This window comes from Microtus oregoni, unplaced genomic scaffold, assembly GCF_018167655.1.
Source record: "Microtus oregoni isolate MIOR12 unplaced genomic scaffold, Mior012 000008F_ref0000371, whole genome shotgun sequence".
Lineage (NCBI taxonomy): Eukaryota > Metazoa > Chordata > Mammalia > Rodentia > Cricetidae > Microtus > Microtus oregoni.
Window position 1 is genome coordinate 51,314,171 of NW_024543067.1, and position 23,898 is coordinate 51,338,068.

At 45.9% G+C, this 23,898-nt stretch overlaps 2 protein-coding genes across 2 annotated transcripts in view; both read right to left on the minus strand.

The window, feature by feature from the left end:
• Dcps (decapping enzyme, scavenger) overlaps nt 1-23,898 on the minus strand; it is a 44,924-nt gene that overhangs the window by 9,388 nt on the left and 11,638 nt on the right. The window contains exon 3 of the mRNA XM_041657256.1: nt 3,971-4,116. Coding sequence (XP_041513190.1) covers nt 3,971-4,116 — 146 coding nt within the window. The remainder of the gene's footprint in view (nt 1-3,970; nt 4,117-23,898) is intronic.
• On the minus strand, nt 15,603-16,114 carry LOC121451259 (mitochondrial import inner membrane translocase subunit Tim8 B). The gene has a single exon (XM_041656730.1). It carries the CDS (start codon nt 16,073-16,075, stop codon nt 15,824-15,826), a length of 252 nt encoding a protein of 83 aa, XP_041512664.1. The 5' UTR covers nt 16,076-16,114; the 3' UTR covers nt 15,603-15,823.

Consider the following 23,898-nt stretch of genomic DNA (forward strand, 5'->3'; position numbering starts at 1 on the left):
AGGGTCGCTCCACAGTCATTTGTCTCTGTATCACCAGTCTGAGCCTTGTAAGCCAGCTGGGGCTTCCCCCTGAGTGGCTTCTTGTCTTTCTCAGCTTTGGATCTAGGCTGGTTTCTAGTCTTGCTCCATTTGCACTTGTTAAATTTGATCGCGCTATCTACATTTTTAGAAACATCACAGATACTTGGGGCTGGAAAAACAGCTCAGGAGATAAAGCACCTGTCACATAAGCAAAAAGGCAAACCAGGAGTTCAGATCCCTAGCACCCACAGAAAAAAGTCGCTGGTAGTATTCTGTCTCAGTGCTCAGGAGGCAGAGATAGGGAATCCCAAGGGCAAGTTGGCTAGCCAAGTTAGCTGAGTCTACACTCTCTCAGTTCAGTAACTAAAGTGAAGAATGATGGAGACAGACATCCAATATCCATCTCTGGCCTCCACAAGCAGCAGACATGTGCACCTGCATCTATTCACATGTGCAGCCACACAGATGTGAATTATCTATATACAAACGTGCACACACACCAGACACCTGTACACATGCCAAGAAAGAGCACAGAACTTTTTAAAAGATTTATTACATATATAGTGTTCTGACTGCATGTATTCCTGCATACCAGATCTCATTATAGATGGTTGTGAGCTACTGTGTGGTTGCTGGGAATTGAATTCAGGACCTCTGGAAGAGCAGCCAGTGCTCTTAACCTCTGAGCCATCTCTCCAGTGCCCAAGAGCATAGATTTGGGGCTGCCAAAATGGGTTATTGATAAAGGCACCTATTGCCAACCCTGATGACCTGAGTCTGACCCCTAGAATTCCCGAGTGTCCTCTGGCTTCCACCTGCACACACACTATGGTGCACATGTGTGTGTGCACACACATACATAATAAAATAAAAATAAATTAATTAAATGCAAAAAAATTCATTAAGAAAATAAAATGTATATGCCCCAGGTTTAGTCCTTGAAGGGCCAGACAGTGGATAAAAAACAGCATCTCCTGCTGCTATTTTTAAAAATGTCCTTGAGTACCTGTGCACATCTGGTCTCCTAAGCACAGTCCGCAGACCTCCTCCAGGTCACTCAGGGCCATCCCCACTAAGCCCCACAGAACCTGTGCCTAGTCACACCAGTACGAAGCCTCTGGACCTATTCTCCCTCTGCCTTGTCCACCTTGTTACCGTTTACATTTCTCTTACAACTCAAGGGGAGGCTCACTCAGGGCCATCCCCACTAAGCCCCACAGAACCTGTGCCTAGTCACACCAGTACGAAGCCTCTGGACCTATTCTCCCTCTGCCTTGTCCACCTTGTTACCGTTTACATTTCTCTTACAACTCAAGGGGAGGCTCACTCAGGGCCATCCCCACTAAGCCCCACAGAACCTGTGCCTAGTCACACCAGTACGAAGCCTCTGGACCTATTCTCCCTCTGCCTTGTCCACCTTGTTACCGTTTACATTTCTCTTACAACTCAAGGGGAGGCTTCCATGTGTGGACCCCATGTCTACAGTGGCTCCTCTTACAGCATCACCACTGCGCTCACACAGCCCACCAGTGGCCTATGTCATTATCACTGCTGTCTATCTGCATGCCCATCTTCCCGACAGACTTTAGACATTAGCTAGGGCTTGTCAGCTGGGAGCCTCCTTAAAGGCCTAGGGCACAGCAGATACTCAATAATACAAAGACTACTGCCAGTGACGCTAGAAGCTTATGCCAATCAAGATTTGGAAGAAAGGAGTCTGCTGAATTACTTTTGTTTGCAAGTGGAACTGGGTAATGGTGCACAATAAGGTAGTTACAAGACTCACATCAGTCAGACGAGGGTCTCTTCTCTTGAATCCCACATATACACAAATAGCCTCACAAAACTGATGGTCTGGAAGGTTCCTCTAGGACACTACAGAGAAGTTATTTATCTAGGAACGTAGAGAGACACCTCCTTTCCGCCAAAACAGAACAAATGCCAGGATGTCTTTTTAAAAAGGGGGGCTGGGATGTAGCTCAGATGGTAGAGTGCATGCCTAGCAGTCCCCAGTACCACGTAAATTGAGTGTGGTCATACATATCTGTGGCCCTAGCATTCCGGGGAGTGGGGCAGCAGAGGCAGGAAGATCTGAAGCTCAAGCCCATCTTCTGCTATGTAATGAGTTTAAGGCCCGGACTACCTGACATCTTGTGTGATGGTTAAGTTTTCTTGTTGTTCGTTTTTGTTTCTCCGAAACAGGATTTCTCTGTGTAGTCCTGGCTGTCATGGAACTTGACCTGTAGACCAGGCTGACCTCAAACTCAGAGAGCCCGGCTCTGCCACCTAAATGCTGGGATTAAAGGCGTGTGCCACCACTGCGTGTTTGTTAGTTTTAATTGTCAACTTGACATAACCGAATATCACCTGGAAAAAGAGTCTCAATGAGGGCTTGCCTAGATCAGGTTACGGGCACGCCTGTAGGGCAGTGGTTCTGAGCCTGTGAGTTGAGACTCCTAAGGTGTCTGATGACCCTTTCACAGGGGTCACACATCAGATATCCTGCATACCAGATATTTACATTATGATTCATCATAGTAGCAAAATTACAGTATGAGGTAGCGATGAATATTTTTATGGTTGGGGTCAGCACAACATGAGGAACTGTGTTAAAGGGTCGCAGCGTTAGGAAGGTTGAGGACCACTGATACAGGGAATCATCTCGATTGACTTAACTGATGTGGGAAAATTTAGTTTGAATGTGGGCGGCAACATTCCCTGGTTTGGAGTCTCGGAATGTGTAAAAGCAGAAGGCTAAGTGGACACTAAGTACGCATGTATTCAATGTCTCCGCTCTTAACTATGGATGTGATATAATCAGTTGTCTTGGCTCCTGACACTGACTTCCCCACAGTGGTTAACTATAATCTGGAATTGTAAGCTAAAATAACCCCACCCCAGGTAGCTTTTTATCAGGATATTTTAGTCACAGCAGCTGAAATGAAACTAGGACACCTTGTTTCAAATTTTAAAAAGGGGGAAAGAATGAAAGATTTTGAGCCAAGGGAATGGTGAGCAAATTCTGCTGGGGGGTGGTCATGACTGGACTTCACAGTCTTATACACTGGCAAGAAGGCTGTCAGTAGCTGGTCTCTCAGGGGAACTGCTTTCCTCGGGCACTGACAGTCTCCCCTTTCTTATTCTCTCTGAACTAACAGAACAGCATCCTCAAGCCTGGGGTCCACCCTTCCGAACTCTAGAGGAATGGCTACGAGCCTCCCATCTAAGAATATTCTCTCCCATGTACCGCGAGCATGGAAACGGCCGTAAAAAAGACCCAAAGAGAACATGAGTGAGCGACAACGAGAAGGAACCAGTGGATGCCAGTGAGTGGGCAAGGAAGTGACTCATCAATATGCATCCATCATATTTAACTGTGAGTATCCACATGGGGCCAATTCCAGGCAGAGGCTCTGGTTGGCACTTGGCCTAAACCGAAGACCTGCCAGGATCTCTGAGCTAAGCATCCTGTATCTGGCTCAGCCAGAGCACTCTGTCATCCTGTATACACAGGTCTATACCAAACACACACTGGGGACAACAGAGCAGTCTGCTGTGGAATGAATCAAGGAGAGAGAGGGACAGGGAAGTTTTTGCTCTAAGACTTGTCTCCTGCAGGAAAGATTAGGGATAAGAGGCTGGATCAAGGTCACCTAACCCAACAGAGGATTTTACCCACCCACAGATCTTTAGTGAGGACATATTCAGACTATACAGGACTACTGCAGAGCAGATAAAATTTCTCCAGATTCTCTGGAATCTGGATAAAACAGCAAGCAGCCTACACCAGGAGGCTCTACTCCACAGATCCAGTCCATGCTCCTCTTTGCAATCTCACAGGCACACATACTGGGCAAGCCCTAGGTCATCTCTGGGATGACCCCAACAAGTGCTTGCAAGAGAAACCAGCTACAGGATCAACAGTTTATGAGTCCTGGCAATTAGTCACCTGGATGCTGAGGCTTTGGGACTCCAGGTGGGGTAAAGTGATGTTCCTGTAGTCATCTCCAGTCTCTCGGATCAGGCGGAGGTCCTGACGCATGTATTTTTGCAGGTGTTTCTCTGTGGCAGGGTACACCACAGTTGTCTTTATATCTACAATGACAGAGCATAGTCTAATAAGAAAGAAGGACCATCAGATCATGAGCTGAGCCCCATTCCTTACAGAACAAGGCTTTTGCTGATGGCTCACTGGCCCCTCATGAAATTAACTATATCCACCCCCACCTCCATGTTCCAGGCACGGTGACCAGAGGTTTCTCACTTCTTACACGCAAATGTCTAAGAATGGGGCTTTCTGGATGCAAAGCTGCAAGTGTGGCTTGAAGTCCACTGGCTCTCTTAAGGAGGGGTAGCACAGCACAGCTCAGAGGCTCAGTTTAGACGACTCTGGAGCCAGGCTGTTTGGGCTCAAGGTCTGCCTTTCGGTGTGGGACTGTGGCCCTAAATTGGGAAATTGTACGCCCTGACTGCCCCGTATATCAAATGAAGATAGCAACAGTTCTTATGTCACAACACTGGAAAAAGAACTGAGTTTATCACCCGAGACGCACTTAGAACAATGTCTGCTGCTAGAACTCTTCATAAATGCTGGATGGGGTGCTTGTGGGACAGCTCAGGAGGAAAAGGCACATGATGCTAAGCTTGATGGGTTTAAAAACTGGGATCCACATGGTAGACAGAGAAAACCAACTCTTGCAAGTTGGTTTCTGACCTCCACACACACACACACACACACACACACACACAAACACATACAGACACACACAGACACATACACACATAAATAAAAAGCACTGGACGGTCAGTGCAGGCTTCTCAGGTGGCACCATCAATACTTTGGCTTGAATGGCTCTATAGTGCAAGGTACTGTGGCATGTCTACTGCAGAAGCAGCCCAGCCTCAGTGTGAAGGTCTCCTTCCTCTGTAACAACCAAAAGTCTCCAGGCATTTCCAAAACATCCTTTGGAACTTTTCAAGAGATTTTAGGTTTTCAAAGAGACTTTGGATTTTAAAAGAGATTTAATTTTAAAGTGTTTCAAACTGTAAAGAGTGTGGGAATTTTTAAGTTTGTAAACTGTTTTACACTGAAGTTTTACTAATATGCGGTTTGGAGATGAGTAAGAAAGGAAAGGTTACAACTTAACAGTGACGTGTGTGTCAAGCTGACAAGGCATCAGCTGTGCTGGACGGTCTTATGTCAACCTGACACAAGCTAGAGTTATCTGAAAGAAGGGAACGTCAGTTTTGTTGCGTATATTTTTTTAAAGGCCCCCATAAGATCTGGCTGTAGGGCATTTTCTTAATTAGTGATTGATGGGGGAGGGCCCAGGTGGGATTATCCTTGGGCTGGGTTCTGTAAGAAAGCAGGCTGATCAAGCCATGGGGAACAAACCAGTAAGCAGCTCCCCTCCATGGCCTCTGCATCAGCTACTGCCTCCAGGTTCCTGTCCTGACTTCCTTGTGATGTGAGAGTATAAGCCAAATGAACCCTTTCCTCCCTAACTTGCTTTTGGTCATGGTGTTTCATCACAGCAATAGCGACCCTAACAAGGACACTGTTTGTCTATCTGTGTGTCTGTTTAATTGATACAGTCTCACATTGTAACCCAGGCTGGCCTGGACATCACTGGGTAGATCAGGCTGGAGTCAAACATGTGGAGATCCTGCCTCTGTTCTAAGTTTTAATTAGCAAGAAATCCTGAGCCAGGTGTGAGGGCCCACGCCTTTAATCCCAGCACTCTGGAGGCAGAGACAGGCAGATCTCTGTGAGGCAGACTTCTATGCAGTCTGGCCTACATATTGAGTTCCAGCTCTTAACATAGAGAAACCGCACCTTGAAAAACCGAAACCCAAAGAAATCCTGTGATTTTCCTTAGCAGATTGTATTTGGATGCCCTGGTCTAGCACCAGCTGCCTATGGTTAAATCCTTCCCACTATTGCCAATAAAATCTGGCACAGCTGGTGCTTCAACAAAGATTGCCAGGGGAGGGAAGGATGGTGACCTGGGTGTTGCAAAATCAGTTGGATGTTTCCAAAGAGGCTCATATGCTTCCCCCCCCACCCCATTGTGGGATTCAGATGTGTTCTTCCAGGGAATACCTTTGCTGGAATACATTGGCTCTATACATCAGCACCCAGCTAAGAACCAGCAGCCTACACTTTCAGATTGGATCTGAGGACGCAGGTGGTTCTATGGCACTTTTGTGAATAAGACAAGAGAGTGGCAGGAACTCAGCTCTCATCCAGTGTGATGCTGGAGACTGCAGAAGCAAGACTGGAACAAAGGCTGCCTGTAGTGGTTTGAATGTGGTGCTTTGAATAGGGAGTGGCACTATTAGGAGGTGTAGGAGGTGTGGCCCTGTTGGATGGAGTGTGTCAATGTGGGGATGGGCTTTGAGGTCTCTTTTGCACAAGCTTTTCTCAGTGTGACTTTCAGACCACTCTCTGTTGCCTTTAAGATGTAGGACTTTCAGCTACTTCATCTGTGTATTAGCAGACTCCCTGCCATGATGATAATGGACTGAATCTCTGAACTGTAAGCAAGCCACCCCAATTAAATGTCTTCTTTTAAAAGAATTGCCATGGTCATGGTGTCTCTTCACAGGAATAGAAACCCTAACTAAGACACCATCTTAGCCTAAAACTGGGTGTTCTCTCAAGACAATGGCCCAATTCTTCTAAGCCAAGTCAGTAGACATACGCAGGTTACACACCAAGCACATGACTTCCAGTGAGCACCAAGCATCATATTCCATTACTCTGGGCAAGGTGGGGGGACCCAAGCTTGGGTACCATAGCAACCAAATGGCTCACTTTTTCTGCTGGGTGACCCTGGGCATATAGCCTCCTACAGACTCATAAAAGGGTGACCACAAAAGTTGCCCTCCAGCTGTTGTTAGCATTAAGGAAAGCATGTCATCTGGACCACCAGAGACATTAGCCCAACTCTCTGGACCTGACCCTGAAAAGAAGGCACAAAATCCTCACAACCTCTTGAAAAAAAAAAAAAGACTCTTGCTTTTCACTCTTCATGACTCCCTAGTAACCTATGGTTAGACACCAAGCACATAAATTTCAAGAAGCAAGAGACTGCCTGAAACAGACTAAAGGGCACCATCCTGGAACCCTCAGGGGCCTCGAGGAAAAATACCATGGCATCTATAGTGCAAGGCAGAGAATGAAAACAGAGGCTTGAGGCCAAGCAGTCAAGTGTCAACCCTGAGTCTGCATTCCCTAGCTGTGTGACCAAGGGCAGAGGCCAACCCTCTCTGTTGCTACAAGCCTCACCTATATAACCCAGGGGCAAGAACAGCAGCACATCCTGGCAGTATTAGTATGAGAACTACAGAGGTAAGTGGGTAGAAGACCTTTAGGAACTTACACACAGAAGCGCTAGACTGACAACAGTGTCTGCCTACCCATGTTTCTGCTGGGCTGTCAATGGCCTGAACAGGAGAGAGATGTGCCCTGGCATGAGAATTCTCTGAAAGTTGGGAAGAGATCCTGGAACAAAGGTGAGGTTGACACTGGAAAACAGCCTGACACTGTTGGCAGGGGACACATGGCCCTGGGCATATAGCCTAGGGCTCCTAGATGTTCCTGAGAGTGAGCCCTGGTCTGCCCAGGCTTGTCAAGAATCCAGCCCAGCCACCCAGGGTGCAAGGAGACAGGAATCTTACCAAGCCAGCCCTCACCTGCCTTCCACCCACCTCAGCACTGAGAAACTCCAGAGGCATCGACTATCCTTCCCCAGAAGCTGCTGGAACCCCACAGGTTCTTGGAACCCTGCCTGCTAGTACGAGGCTAAGGCCCGGTTACTTCATTCACCCCTCTTTCCTGCTGCCTCTGCTGAAGTCACCTACACTGCACTGACAAGTGCCTCTCTCTAGGCAACTTCCAGTGCCAGCCAGATCCTCCCAGCAGAGCATCCCTGAAGCTTCTTGGCCTCCCTTGGGGTTCAGGCCAGCTTGACAGCGGGGTCAAGTTCCAGGACCCTCCTTTGTCTATTCTCCCCTGACTTACTGCAGTTTTCCTGTCTACCTCTCCGTGAGAACGAGTCCAAAAAGAGATTTGCCTTATTTATTTTTACCATTTATTCCTAGCACCTTGCAAGCGGTAAGCACTCAATAATAATCACTGCACAAATGGACACATGAGCTTGGCTTTTTCTGACTTTAAACCTTGGAAGGACATTTGTGTCCCAAATGGAATAAAGTCTCTTTGATTAAAAAAAAAAAAATCAATGTTTCTTTCTCAATGCTGTTTTCCACTGGCAGCCTCCAAACCACCTCCAGAGTCTCACCTGCAGCTGAACTTCAGGAGTTTGGTCAAGGGTTGATGATCGGTAAACACACAAACGCCTATTAAAAATATGCTGGGGAACAGGAGACACCTGTGCAAGCTCTACATTTCCCATGGGTCACTCAATAATTACATGAGCAAACAATGCCCTCTCCTCAACCTCACCGCTAATGCAGACTCCAAATCAATCACCGAAACCCCAGCAAATCAAATCCCAAGAACATTTCCCATCACAAGTGGCTTTAACACTCTCCCAAAAGTCGATGTTAAGGATGCAATGGTGCATGCTTGCAGCCCCTCCACTTGGGAGGCTGAGCCCAGGATTCAGAAGCCAGCGTGAACAATATAGAGATCCTGTCTCAGTAAACAAAAGAAATCCAAAATGTTTTTTTTAATTTTTTAAAAATATTTATTTATTATGTATACAATATTCTGTCTGTCTGTATGCCTGCAGGCCAGAAGAGAGCACCAGATCCCATTACAGATGGTTGTGAGGCACCATGTGGTTGCTGGGAATTGAACTCAGGACCTTTGGAAGAACAGGCAGTACTCTTAACCTCTGAGCCATCTCTCCAGCCCAAGAAATCCAAAATGTTAAGCTAGAAAAGAGAAAAGCTGCTGTATTGCTCCAGAGGAGACTAAATGGATGTAGCTGAGGGGGCTGCAATGGATCCTGTGTGGGACAAGAGCCCTGCTTTACACAGGGCACTGAAACAGTTAATAATGGACCCTACAACACGGAACAACTTTGCATAAGTGTGAAATCTGGGAGCATATTCTTCCAGAAGATCCAAGCTCATTCAATTTCCAGCACCCAGAGCCCGTGGCTCACAACTGCCTGTAAATGCCAGCTTCAGTGGGATCTGACTACTGTGGCCTCTGCAGGCACCTCTGTGTGTGTGTGTGTGTGTGTGTGTGTGTGTGTGTGTGTGCGCGCGCGCATGCGCACGGATACATATACACACACACACACACACACACACACACCTTAAAATAAAAATAGGAATTAAAAATATGAGATTTTCTGAAATTAACAGTTTGTCCATTTTCATACTGTATCTAAGTGAAGGGGTAAGCAAAGCAAAAGGAGACATAGGGAGGGCTCTGATCCTTTCCACTACTTTCCTGTAGGATGTTTTTGTTAGTCTTGTCCTACTTTTTTCAAAGTAAGTGCTTAAGGAGTCAATATCCTTTGGAACCTTGGCTCGAGTTACTAACAGATGCACCAGACTCCATGGTAAGCAAGTAAGTGTATTAACACATTTGTTTCTCACACGCAAACTGACTGGGAATTACAATGATCTCATTTTACATATGAGGAAATAGATGCAAAAGTTTGAGTAGTCCAAAGGCCCTGGCATCATAGTGGCAACCTTGTCTAGGCACCAGACGAAACTACTTGGGATCCTTCTCTGGCAAATGCCACCAAGCAAGTTTGCTTAAGGGATCACCTGCTCTTCTTGGCATGATCAATACCCTGCAATTCTTGCACCCCAATCCCTTCCTGTTTATGTAGCGTGAGAAGTAACAAGGAATTCCTCAACCACACCCTCCTGCTGGCATTCTTAAATCCTCCAAAAGCCCACCCCTTGAACGTTCCCAGTATAATAAATGATCCCATGGTACTCCTCACAAAGACTCCTGCATGCCATGTTTTGTTAAAGTTTGCTTTTTATGCTGTACTCAAGCTGCCCTTGCAGAGGCTGAATGAAGCGTCAAGCAGAGCTTGCTTCACAGTTTCTCACTATTCCCTGCTCCCTAGCCCTATAAAGGCACCACCAGGAACTCCACTCACCACACTTTTGACTTTTCTCATTCCTACTTGACTTTCGAGATTTGCTATCTCTGGACTGGCCGCTCTTTCTGGAAGACAAAATGTATCTCAGACTGGTCCTCTACCAACTGCATATGTGATGTGGGAAGGGTTGCTTTTATTGGTTAATAAATAAATCTGTTTCGGCCAGTGGCTTAGCAGAATAGGGCAAGATGGGAGTTCCGAGCACAGAAGAGGAGCAAGTAGGCAGAGTCAGAGAGAAGCCATGTAGCCTCTGCCAGAGACAAGACTCACCAAAACCTTGCCGGTAAGCCACAGCTACGTGGCAATACACAGATTAATAGAAATGGGTTAACCAAAGATATAAGAGCTAGCTAGAAATATGCTTAAGCTATTTGCCAAACAGTATTACAAATAATATGGTTTCTGTGTGATTATTTTGCGTCTGGGCGTCCGGGGACAAACGTGAGGGCTTCCCCTACACATATGCACACACAAACACATCTAGCCACACATCTCCCAAGCCCCCTTCTCACTGTAGCAACATCAGTTTTTGGCAAACTGATATTCAATGCTACCACTGTTTTTCCTTATTAGCACAATTTCTAACATTCAAAAGTAGTAATTACTTTTTGACTTGGTTAATTTTCTGTTAAGATAACCACTTCAAGAGTTTGGTCAAGAGTCAATGATCAATAAACACACAAACATCTGTTAAAAGTATGTTAGGGAGCTGGGCGGTGGTTGAGCACCCCTTTAATCCCAGCACTCGGGAGGCAGAGGTAGGTGGATCTCTGAGTTCAAGGCCAGCCTGGTCTACAGAGCAAGTTCTAAGACAACCAAGGCTACACAAAGAAACCCTGTCTTGAAAAACAAAACAAAAATGCTGGAGAAGAGGAGACATGCAATCTCTGCATTTCCCACAGATCACTCAATGATATATAGGGGGGAAGATAGATAGATAGATAGATAGATAGATAGATAGATAGATAGATAGATATAGATATTTATTTATCCCTCCTCAACCTCACTGCTAATGCAGACTCCAAATCCATCACAAAGAAACCACAGGAAACCAAAACTGAGGGCCATTTCAAGACTCACTTTCCTGTTTACATAAATCTTCAGACATGTTAAAACTCATGAGGAACATGAGCAATGAATATGTCTTCCTGGAGCCTCTGTCAAAGTCAAAGTACTACCATCCTGGTACTGTCTTCCCCTTTTCCTGGAACTGGGCATTAAAAACAGTCTTCTTCTTTGGTGATTATTTCCTTATTTTGCTGAAGCAGTGATCAGGCAGAATTTAAAAGCACATATAACAGGATATCATTCAGCCATTAAAAAGATAAAGTTGGGCTGTGGGGGGTGGCCCTGGAGACATCTCAGCAATTAAGAGCACATTCTGTTCTTACAGAGGACCAGTTTGGTTCTCAGCACCCATTATCAGACAACTCACAACTGTGTGTTATTCCAGCTCCACAGGATTTGATGCCCTCATCTCAACTCACCAGCACATGTCTATGTGCACAAACCCACACAGATAGAGACATTCACATAATTTAAGAAATGTAACTAGGGGCCTGTGGGATGGCTCTGGGAATAAGGGTACCTGAGGACCCACATGGTGGAAGGAGAAAACCAACCAGAAGCTGTCCCTGACTTCCATACGTGCCCTCTGGCACAACCATACACATACAAAACAAATCTTAAGGGCTGGGTATGGTATTACAGACCTTTAATGCTGGGATATGGGAGGCAAAGGCAGGCAGATCTCTGAGTCTGTGGTCCAAATAGGGATTTCCAGGACAGCCAGGATTACATAATGATACCCTGGGGCGGGGGGGGGGGGTCCTTAAACCAGGCTCATATGTGGCTCTATGGTTGTGTGCTTACCTAACATGCAAAAAGTCATGAATTTGATCCCCCAGGAACACGCGCGCGCATGCACGTGCGCGCGCGCGCGCACACACACACACGGCAGAACAGAGAACAGCTGTCCTCTCAGCTCCTCTGAAGGCTAAGGCTAGAGTTATCTGAAAGAAATGCCTTTAAGAAAATGCCTCCAGGGCTGGAGAGATGGCTCAGAGGTTAAGAGCACTGGCTGCTCTTCCAAAGGTCCTGAGTTCAATTCCCAGCAACCACATGGTGGCTCAAGATCATCCATAATGAGATCTGGTGCTCTCTTCTGGCCTGCAGACAGAACAGTGTATATACGTAATAAATAAACAAGAAAGAAAGAAAGAAAGAGAGAGAGAGGGAGGGAGGGAGGGAGGGAGGGAGGAAGAAAGGAAGGAAGGAAATGCCTCCAGAAGATCTGGTTGTAGGACATTTTCTTAATTAGTGATTGAAGCGGGAGGGCCCAGGTGGTATAACCCCTGGGCTGGTAGCCCTAGGTTCTATAAGGAAGGAGGCTGAGCAAGCCATGGGGAGCAAGCCAGTAAGCAGCACCCATTCATGGCTTCGATATAAGCCTGCCTCCAGGTTCCTGCCCGGTGTGAGTTCCTGTCTAGGTTTCCTTTGGTGGTGAACAGTGCTGTAGAAGGGTAAAATAAACCCTTTCCTCTCCAACTTGTTTTTGGTCATGGTGTTTTATCACAGTAACCCTAAGACAATATATTAAATACATGTGTGAGAGTGTCCTAAAGAAGCCCATTATTTTTATTAACATAGGTTAATAAAACTTTTTTTTTTAAACACTGTCTTGCTATATAGCTCTGGATGGTTTGAAACTCACTTTGTAGACCAGGGTGGCCTTAAATTCAGATATCCACCTGCCCCTGGCTAGCATTAAAGGCAAGCACTAGCATGCCAGGTACAAAAATCTTTTAATACCAAAATCTACATCATATATACACTTCATTTACCATTACAGAATCCCTGTTTTAGAAATACATGGAGTCAGTGGCATATGCAAATTAAAAGAATTATTGTTGTGAGATATTTTTAATCACACTGCAGCCTGTCAGTAAAGTTTACCTTGAATCAGGGGGCAGAGCCTGTGATTAGCTGACTGGAATCAGCCACAGAGAAACCTGCAATATGAACAGAGAAGGTGCACAGGAAGGAAAGGGCAGGAACTAGAGTTTGAGCTTCGTCTCCAGCCAAAAAGCAAGGTCAGCTGGTTGCTTCTCAGCTTCTCTGACCTAACAGGTTTTCACCCCCACATCTGACTTCCAAGTCTTTGTTGGTAAATAGAAAGACAGAGACTTAATTTAAACCTACATATCAGGGCTAAGGCTGGAGGACCAGAAGCCCCACTGGGCTGCAGACAAGAATTAAAATATTAGTAGCTTCATGTGAAGCCACTAAGTTGAGAGAAAAACATTATATTATTACTGTTGTTAATTTGAGAAAATAACCTTGCTATGTGGCCCTGGTTGATCTAGAACTTGCTATGAAGGCCAGGCTGGCCTCAACCTTGCAGCAATCCTCCTGTCTCTGCCTTTCAAGTGTTAGGATTACAGGCCTGTGACACAACAGATGGTAGTTATTCTCCTTATTCTGCTATATTGGAGAATGAACCCAGACTCTCATGTACGGCAGATAAGCACTCTATCACTGAGTTATATCCCTTCACCAGCTCAATGTTTTTAAAGCTGATTTCTACTAGTCAAGGAAGAGAAAATGTATTTTGAACAGCTTCCCAGATAAAAGGATTAAAATGCCTCCTGTTACTATTGTTAAGAGTACAGGGGCTGGAGAAATGGCTCAGCGGTTAAGGGCACTGGCTACTGTTTCAGAGGACCCAGGTTCAATTCCCAGTACCCACATGGCAGCTCACACTTGTCTGTAACTCCAGTTCCAGGGGATCTGACATCTTTCCACAGACATATATGCAGGCAAGGCAGCAATGAATGTAAAATAAACAAATTACATTAAAGAAGAGTATAGAACCATCAAATTTGTAAATCAGGCATCGTAGGTTGTTTCTTTTTGCTGTACATAAAGCTGGATATCTTCATCAGCATGTTAAATGTAAACACGGAACATTGATCAGTCAAAACACTCCCAAGGCTTCCAAGTGCAGCACAGCCACCTGACTTGTGAGTCAGCCTGGGGCCGAGCAGAGAATCTGTATGTCTAACAAGTTCCCAGGTGGTCTGATGCTGCTGGCCCAGGACCACACATGGAGAACAACTGGGCAGAAGCACAAACTCAGGTTGCTTCCACGGCGATGGTGCAATGAGATAAATATGCAACTCGGAGAATCTCAACATGTCTTTATTGTCACACTTCTGACAAATCCTAGGATGGAGGGCTGCAGAGATGGCTCAGAGGGCAGGGGTGCTTGCTGACAAATCTGACGACCTGAGTTTGATCCCCAGAATCCACACGGTAAAAGGAGAGACGGACTCCAGACAACTGACCCGTGATCTTTACACGTATGCTGTGGCACACCCGACCCTCTTCTACACACAAAATAAGTATGAAGTGATAATGACAACAACAACAAAGCCAATCCAGGGGAGCTGGAGAAAGGCTCGGCGGTTAAGAGCGTGTACTGCTCTAGAAGGGGACTAGAGGTAGATTCCCCACATCCTTGGTAGACAGCTTACAGCCACCTGTAATTCCAGCTCCAGGGGATCTGATGCCTCTGACCTCCACCCGCACCTGCATTCATTTACACAGACACAGGCGCGCTAAATGAAACATTTTGAAACAGAAAGAATTCTAAGAAGGAAAGCGGTAACTCGGAATCATAAGGCTGCTGTTGAGGAGTCTAAGCCTGTTCAGATTCTGTCGTGATCTGTTTGTTTCCATCTTTTCAATACCCAAGGTGCTACTCACATTGCTGGGCACTACACTGAGTTTATTTTCACCCATCCCGATAGCCAACTGCTGGGCTCTTTCTTCCTCTCTTTTTATGGGCGGGGTGTGGGGGTGGGGGATGATAACAGGGTTTTGATCTTAGAAGTCATCCTTCTTCTGGAATTCTCACTTGGATAGTTTATCCTCTTGGATTTGTCATCCAGATTTTTTTCACTTTCCTCTCCCATTTTTTCTTGGGGCTCCTCAGTGGTAGAACACTTCACTAACAAGTTCAAGGTTCTAGGTTCAATCTCCACCACCCCCAAAAGGTGGCCAAAGAAAGATTGGGGGAGGGGATGACATGACTTCATCTATTCTTCCAATTTTTTTAGATTTTGTTTCTGCTATATTTTAATTTCTAACTCCCTCCCTCTTCTGATCTCCATGAGTACCAGGCAATCATGTAGTATGCATACACACATATTATAGGTAAAACACTCATTCACATAAAAATAAATAAAATGTTAAAAACCTTATTCTCAGTATTGTTTGATATAGCCCCATTTCCCAGACATTACTAATAGCTTTGGAAACTTTCCTTTCACTGTATAATTCTCTATTTCCTCTAAATTTTGTTTTACTTTTATCTATCTTTTTCAGCTAAGGCCTTACTTGGAGTTCTGGCCATTCTTGCCCATTCACTCATTCAGGTTTTTTTTTTTTTCTGTCTGTTTTGTTTTGTTTGTTTGTTTGTTTGTTTTTTATTTATTAACTGGTGTTATACAACCTGGAATTACTGAATTCCAATAAATAAAATTTCACTTTTGGACATTTGATCTGTTACTTTTTAGCACCAACAGACTTAGTAACTGCCTGATGCTAACCTGATACATTGACCACTCTTTCTCCACTGGCCATTCAATCTGCTCAGTAACAAGTCTTTTGGGTCTTCCATCGTTCTGAGGTATGGCCTACTGTCCTCCTTTCTGTACAATCTGGGCAAACCGACCGGTGATAGCAAGAGTAGTGTCAATGAAGCGGTCCACGCAGCTAGAGAGGCAGTTTTCAGTGCGGGAGTCTAGCCGATTTCCTGGCTTCTCAACACACTTATCCCAACATAGTTCCATGAAGTGATGCACCTGCGCAGTGAACTGCGCCTTCTGCTGCTCCGCTGCCACCAGGCGCTGTAACTCCGCTTCGTCTGCTTCTCCTAGTTCGGCCATTGTCAGCGTGAGTTACTTCGTTCTGTTTTTGTTTTTTTGTTGTGTTTTTTGAGACAGAGTTTCTCTGTGAAACAGTCCTGGCTGTCCTGGAACTTGCTTCATAGACCAGGCTGGCCTCCAATTCACAGAGATCAGCCTTCCTCTGCCTCCTGCGTGCTGGGATTAAAGGTGTGCGCCACCACCATCCAGCCCACTCATTCAGTTTTAAGAGTGGAGCACCCCAAGGCTGATGGGTTTCTGCTGCCTGAGTAGCTCGCATATCTGTTAGGTCTGAGTCTCCTCCCTTTGTTTCCGAAGCTTGAAAATTTTGTTGTTTCCATCATGAGGCCTGTAACGCAATCTTAAGCACAGCTCCTCAGAGGCAGCAACTTTGCTGTGTGCTAGCATCCCAGAGAAGGTGCTAGGGAACCCAGGTGCTTTCATGTGCTAGGCCACAATCTACCTACAGAGCTGACAGTGCAAAGAAGAGAGAATGCATTACAAAGCACATACAACTGAATAACACACATGCATCAAGAAGTCTGAAGGATACGCTCCAATACGTTGAGAGAGAACACCTACTGGCAGCAGACTTCCTTCAATAGAATCAAAAATTAAAAATCAATTTATTATTGCAGTTTTCCAAAACAAATGAATCACTATATAAGAATACATTTTTAAAAAATACATCCCAGCGGGGCAGTGGTGGCACACACCTTTAATCCCAGCACTTGGGAGACAGACTCAGGTGGATCTCTGTGAGTCTGAGACCAGCCTGGCTTACAAAGCAAATTCCAGAACAGTCAGGGATATACAGAGAAACCCTGTTTCAAAAAAACCAAAAAAAGTGACTGGAGAGATGGCTCAGTGGCTACTCTTCCAGAGAACCCAGATTCAATTCCCAGCACCCACATAGCAGCTTACAACTGTCTGCAATCCAGTTCCAGTGAATCTGACACCTTCATACGGACATACATGAAGGCAAAACATCAATGTACATAACTTAAAAAAAAAAAACCAAAAAACAGTAAACAAACAAATAATCAGAAACAGAAAAATAAGTCATCCTTTTAAACAGTCCCAGAATTGCAAATTCAAAGCCAACTGGGCTACACAGCAAGACTCACCCTCAACAAAACAAAACAAAACCCAAACAAACAAACACACCACAGCCGGGCAATGGTGTTGCATGCCATTAATCTGCACTTGGGAGGCAGAGACAGGTGGATTTCTGTGATTCCAGGCCAGCCTGTTCTACAGAGCAAGTTCCAAAGCTAGAAAGAAACCCTGTCTCAAACAAACAAACAAAAACACCACACCAAAAAAAATTTTTTTAAAATGAAGGGTGTGGTAGTGTACATCTAGCACTAGGGAGGTAGACACAGGACACAAGTTCAAAGCTGCCCTGGGCTACCCAGCACTAGGGAGGTAGACACAGGAACACAAGTTCAAAGCTGCCCTGGGCTACCCAGCACTAGGGAGGTAGACACAGGAACACAAGTTCAAAGCTGCCCTGGGCTACCCAGCACTAGGGAGGTAGACACAGGAACACAAGTTCAAAGCTGCCCTGGGCTACCCAGCACTAGGGAGGTAGACACAGGACACAAGTTCAAAGCTGCCCTGGGCTACCCAGCACTAGGGAGGTAGACACAGGAACACAAGTTCAAAGCTGCTCTGGGCTACCCAGCACTAGGGAGGTAGACACAGGAACACAAGTTCAAAGCTGCTCTGGGCTACCCAGCAAGGCTCATGGCAAGTTAGACTATATATTGAGACCTGTCTCAAAACTACAGCAGTCTTAGAGAGGTTAAGGAATCTGCCCAGGAAGGGTTGGGGTTAGAATCCAAGTCATCTGGCTCCCTTATGCAATACAGTCTTCTCTTCCCACAGGACCACGCTCTTCTGTGCTATGGCCATGTTTTCCAAAAACAGCCCTATCAGACAGGAGAAACACGACAGTTTCAACCCGACTCCTAGACACAAAGACAGCTGTCACTAAACCAACAGACATGAGATGCCAGGGTGAACCAGACTGCAACCAGGGGGTGGCTGGTATTGGTCAAAGCGTAGAGAGAAGACTACCACTGTGCCTGCCTCACCATGATGTTTCCTGGGGAACATCCAAACCCAACTCCCCTCCTTGCTCGGGTATGGTACACAGACTGTAGCCAGCTGTGACTGGGAAACAGGCCCTGGAGTATACAGAGTAGAACCGGAAAGGACCCTGCTCTAGCTGACTGTTCATGGCAACGACTGTGGACACAGTTACCATTTGTGACACCGTGACCCCCCGCCCGTTCCCCATCACTAATGGGAGCCCATGAGGATAGAGGCATGGGGTAGAGAGGTTGAGAAGTGAGCCAAGGGGTTGTGTTTCCAGCCCTTGGGCTCTGGCAGCAGCTTATTATCCACAGGAATGTTCCAGCAGTGGGAGGGCCACACTGATGCACCCCAGCTGAACAGGAGCGCACACAGCCCTTCTATCTGTGGCTCACATGAGCAGGCTACCGAGGCTCTGAATAGGTTGGTCCCACCTTGACTGCTAAGACCTTGTGGATCTGCCTGGCCTTCTCCAGTAAATAAAGTCACCCTGTCTCCAAGCTGGATGCAGAAACCCATCTGCTCTCAGAGGTGGGAGTCAGGGCTCTCCAGAAGAAAGTTAAGAGCAGCTGTCACGACACTGGCTGCCAAGGCTAGCTTAGCCAAATCCCCAGGAAAATGCTGCAGCACATGAACATGAAAATGCAGACCACAGACAGTCTGCTTTCCTTCCTATACACATGTTCAAACAAGGCTGCTTCCCCCGCCAAGCCCCGGACTTCGGCGGGATGAGGTCATTTCAATGGCTCTGTCTGTGGCTTTTGCTTTCCCTTCATTCTGATGAGCCAGTTTCCACTGATTTGACCCAGATGCAGCCCTGGGAGAGCAGAGAAGCAAGAGCAGAGCAGAGCAGGACTGGAGTGTGATGCCTACCTCTTCAAGAGCCCCCCTGAGCCAACCAGGCGAGGGAATGCACAACCCAGCAGGCCCATAAGGCACTGGGTCACAGGACTCCTGAAGGAAGCCTTCAGGAGTGGCAGGTGGGAGGCCACCTGCTGGATCTGTATTCACATTCCTCACTTAGAAGTCTCCTGGCTGGATCAGAGGCTGGCTGCAGGTCACAGGCTTGGGTGGGGTACCACCATTCTGCACTTTGGGCTGCTGGAAGTGCTTCAGGTGGAGGATTAAAGACACCACATGAAGGATAAACTTGGCTGAGGGCGGGGCTGTATCCTGCAGGAACTTCAGATGCTAATGAGCTGTCTCTGTGAAAGAGCAGGGAGGCTGCTGGAAACAGAGGGGGGGCAGAAGCTGACTTTAGCAAGACCATCAGCAAGACTGTAGCCAACTCCTCCCTAATAACAAAACCCCTAGGTGTCCTTGTCCCTAGGCAAATTTGGCAGTTGTAAATATGGCTAGTTGGGGTGGTAGTCTTTGGAACAGGAAAGGCTGCCAAGGGGCAAAGAGCTCTCTGAAAAGCTCCACTTTAACGGAAGTCAGAGAACTGATCCATGGTGAGATTATAGAACTGTTAAATGGCAGCTCTGGCCTTAGAGCTAAGAACTCACCTGCTTACCCACACGTAGGAAGAAGCTATTTTTGGTACTGTGTACACCAGACCACAAGAGCCAAACACGCCAAAATATCACCCTTCTTTCAACTTTCCTATTTAAAGTATTTGTTTGGTTCACTCGGAGGGAAATGGATGTCAGTTCTCAACAGAGCAACCCTGGACACTATGTGGGAAAGAAGGCCAAGGAACAGGAGAAATCCCGAGACGAGCTGGGAATTCTAGGTTAATACCTACTAAGACAGTTGAGTGAGGAATGCAAACAGAACCAGCTGCCATCACGAGTGCTGCAAAGCTGTGTGAAGGGACTGGCTAAGGGTAATCAGCTTTCACCCACTGGACTGGGTAAGCCAACTTTCCTGCTGACTGGTGCCTTACGACACCAAGCGTCTTGGGAGCTTGTCCCATGTAAGGGAGGCAAGCAAAGAGCTCACAGTTCTTGCTACGGTGGCTACTTCTCAGTACTCTAGATCTATTCATTTTAAAAGTTGTCTGAATGCAATGGTTCTTCCAGCACTTAAAGAGAGTACTGAAGGGAGATGCCTCTGCTGTAGGAGGCTAGTGGAAGCGGCATCAGTCAAACGATCAGTAGAGGCACAGATTGTGGGTCAAGACTTTGAGTTGGGCCAGGTGGTGGTGGTGCACGCCTTAGGCAGGCAGATCTCTGTGAGTTCAAGGCCAGGCTGGTCTGCAGAGCGAATTGTAGGACAGTTAGGACTGTTGCATAGAGAAACACTGTCTCAGGAAAAAACAAAACAAAATAATTTGAGTTGGGTAGCAGGGACTCTCCTACCTCAGAATCACTCTGCTTATTATCTTCCACTGTCCCACTAAGGCCAGAGGGCCCTGGCACACTCAGGTTAGACACTTGGAACACACCAGGGAAGAGCAGAAGAGAAACCTGTCTTCTTTAAGTAGTGACACAGCCCCTGCCGAACTCCTTTCCAGTCCTGTTAATAAAGCAGCATTGCTACCCTATCTATCTCCAGCTCTCCACATCATTAAACAACACAGTCCAACTGGGAGAGGCTGCCCACACCTGTCCCCAGGGCAAGAGCCTCCTAGGAACACTCCAGACCAAGGATCTTCCAGGGCTGCTCACTCTGCAACCAACTCACTTAATTTAGCATCTCACTGATACATAACCTAGAGCAGTGGTTCTCGACCCCTAACAGATATTTGTATTACGATTCATAACGGTACTACAGTTACGAAGTAGCAACAAAAACCAACTTATGGTTGGGGTCATGACAACATGAGGAACTGTATAAAAGGGTTGCAGCATTAGGAAGAGGTAGGCATGAGTCATCATCCCAGCTGGAACACACATGGTTTGGGGCCATGCAATACTTAGTGATCAACTGATAGGTTCCACCTGACCGGAGTCACAGGCATGCTGAAAAGGAAGCAAAAGAAGCGTCAGACAGGCCTTTTTTTTTTTTTTTTTTTTTTTTTTTACTCCTTCGTCTCGCTTGCTGAGTTAGCAACTTAAAAATTATCTACGTATTCAAGCATCACATAACTAGTCTCAAAGGACTTGCAAGTATAAATATAGCCCCACTCTTTTTCTTTTCTTTCCCTATTTATTAATTTCTTAGACAGGGTCTCACTATGTATCCTAAGCTGGACTGCATTCACTATGTAAACCACACTTGCCTCAAACTCACAGAGATCCACTCACTTTCCAAGTGCTGGGATCAAAGACTAGGGCCACCACACCCAGCCTGCCCAGTCTTTTTCAGTACTAATACAGATTAGATGTTCATTATTTTGGCCTTACCTTTTATGAGTTTATATTAATATGAGCATACACTTATTCAGTTCTCTTTAATCACAGTGATCACCTGAGATTTCCAGGGTCCATATGGATCTTTCTCTTCTCTGTAATACTATGGAGTAGCCCATGATATGCGTGCATGATCCTTTACTGACCTCACAAACGATGCAGCAATGAATATATTCCACCCTAGCATGTATACACATGAACATGTTTCTATGCCAGATATAAGGAGGGAAATATTTTTACAAAGGTGGATGTTCATGGAACTGCTCATGTCTAACGTTCATCTACACCCACTGCACAGGAGCACCTGGGAGTCTGTGCATGAGTTAGGGAGATGCTAAGGTCTCCATCTGTCTTAGTTCTCCCTCTCGATGAGGTAACTTGCTTGTGTGACATGCTACAGAGACCTACAGGGCCCTCAGTCACCAAATGCAGACATATGTGGGAGACAGTCAACTCCTATTTAATGGTGACTATTTGGTCGTAAAAAGCCCAGGACAGTCAGGCAGTGGTGGTGCAAAACTTTAATCCCAGCACTCGAGAGGCAGAGGCAGGCTGATCTCAGTGAGCTTGAGGCCAGCCAAGGCTATATAGTCTTTAAAAATAAAGAAAGGTCCACTGCAAGGGCAGCAAAATGAATAAAGCCACAATGATGACAAGAACAAGGGAGGGAGGCAGGAGGAATGGGACCGATTCATTTCTTGAAGTTACATGCGAATGTGCAAGACAGCACAGGAGGAAGCTGCTACATGCGCAGCCAGCGGGTTACACGGAGGTGATCATCTGACCTGCCCTGGGAGTCCAGGAGGGACTGAGATGGTTCTGAGAAACAACTGCTGAGGATGGGAAGGGAAATGAAGCTGAAAACTGAGATCAGCTTGAGGGCCATCTGCAGAACAAGTGTACTAATTGGCTCCATCGTTGTCAGATCCCAGGGGAGGCAGCAAATGTCAGGTAAAAACAGGAAGGCTGGCCTCCAAAATACTAAACCAATGGACTAGAGCAGGAGTTGACAAACTTCTGTAAGAGTCAATTAGTAAATCTTCAGGCTGTGTGACCAGAAAGGGTCTCTAGCTCCTATTATTTTTCATTTGAGAGCACGAGCTAACAGTATCAGTCAGACCGCACCATTCAAGCCCAGTCTGGTAGCCAAAAGCCCTTTTCCCAACTACTCGGTACCACAGTAGCTCCCATCCACTACTGTGCCAGCAGCTGATATATCCGCTCTCAAGAATATCCACCGAGGCTTCATTTTATAGTATGAATGAACTACCGTGCATCACCAGACACTGAGGGAAAACAGAAGCCTGAGCAAGAATGACCAAGATAAACAAGGGAACCAGATCCCAAAGGAATGAAATGGTTTCAGGGTCAGGAGATAATTTAAAAACAACAACTCTAATTAGCGTGTCAGAGAAACCCAACACAATTTAGCTTTCACAAAGCAAGAGCAAGATGCTATGAGAATAAAACTGGAGAAACGGAGGAAAGAGAATTTAAAGTACCCCTGCCAAATTAATACCTACACTGGAACACCTGGAAGACAAAGTGAAGACAATGCATCAAACTACAGCAGGAAAAGACATGGATGGGGAAAGACAACTGAAAAGCACATGGGCTCAATCTTAGACGTCTATTCATTAACAGCACACACAAGAACCTGAGTTTGAGCCTAACATGGGAGGAAGGTGTCTTAATTAGGCTTTTATTGCTGTGAAGAGACACCATGACCATAGCAACTCTTATAAAGGAAAACATTTAATTGGGGCTGGCTTACAGTTCAGAGGTTTAGTCCATTACCGTTATGGCGGGAAGCATTGTGGCATGCAAGCAAACAGGGTGCTGGAGAAGGAGCCGAGTTTTACATCTTGATCCACAGGAAACTGGAAGAGACTGTGAGCACTAAGTTTGGCTTGAGCTGCTGAGACCTCAAAGCCCACCCTGACACACTCTGAAAAGGCTACACCCCTAATAGTGCCACTCTCTATGGGCCTATGAGGGCCATTTTATTCAAACCTCCAAAGGGGCTGTCAAGAAAAAAGAAATGGGTGAGAAGAAATCATCAAAGAAGTAGGAAGAAAAAACTGTGCACAGAAGAATGCCTGAAGACCTCAAACTGAATGGTCCAAGATTAAGCCGTAGTTGAGAAAGTTCAATGTAGCTAAAAAACAAAAACAAAAAAAATCCTTCAGAATCAAAGATCAATAGAATATATTGTATATATCCCATGAAGGAAACAAAATAAAAATAACTCACCCCAAGGTAACTTTAAATCAATGAGAATCAGGCCGGAATTGGTTATGTTATCTTCTTACTTATGAGCCTAGCCTTGAACGTCTGAGCCATCTCTCCAGCCGTGGTATCAGATATCTTAATAGTGACACAGATGGCTTGAAGTGAACAGATCGATGCTTTTAGTGTTATGAGGAAATATAAATTCAGTTAGACTAA

Coding starts and splice junctions, on each gene's coding strand:
- LOC121451259 (XM_041656730.1), bottom strand. CDS start 16,075: ATGGCCGAACTAGGAGAAGCAGACGAAGCGGAGTTACAGCGCCTGGTG.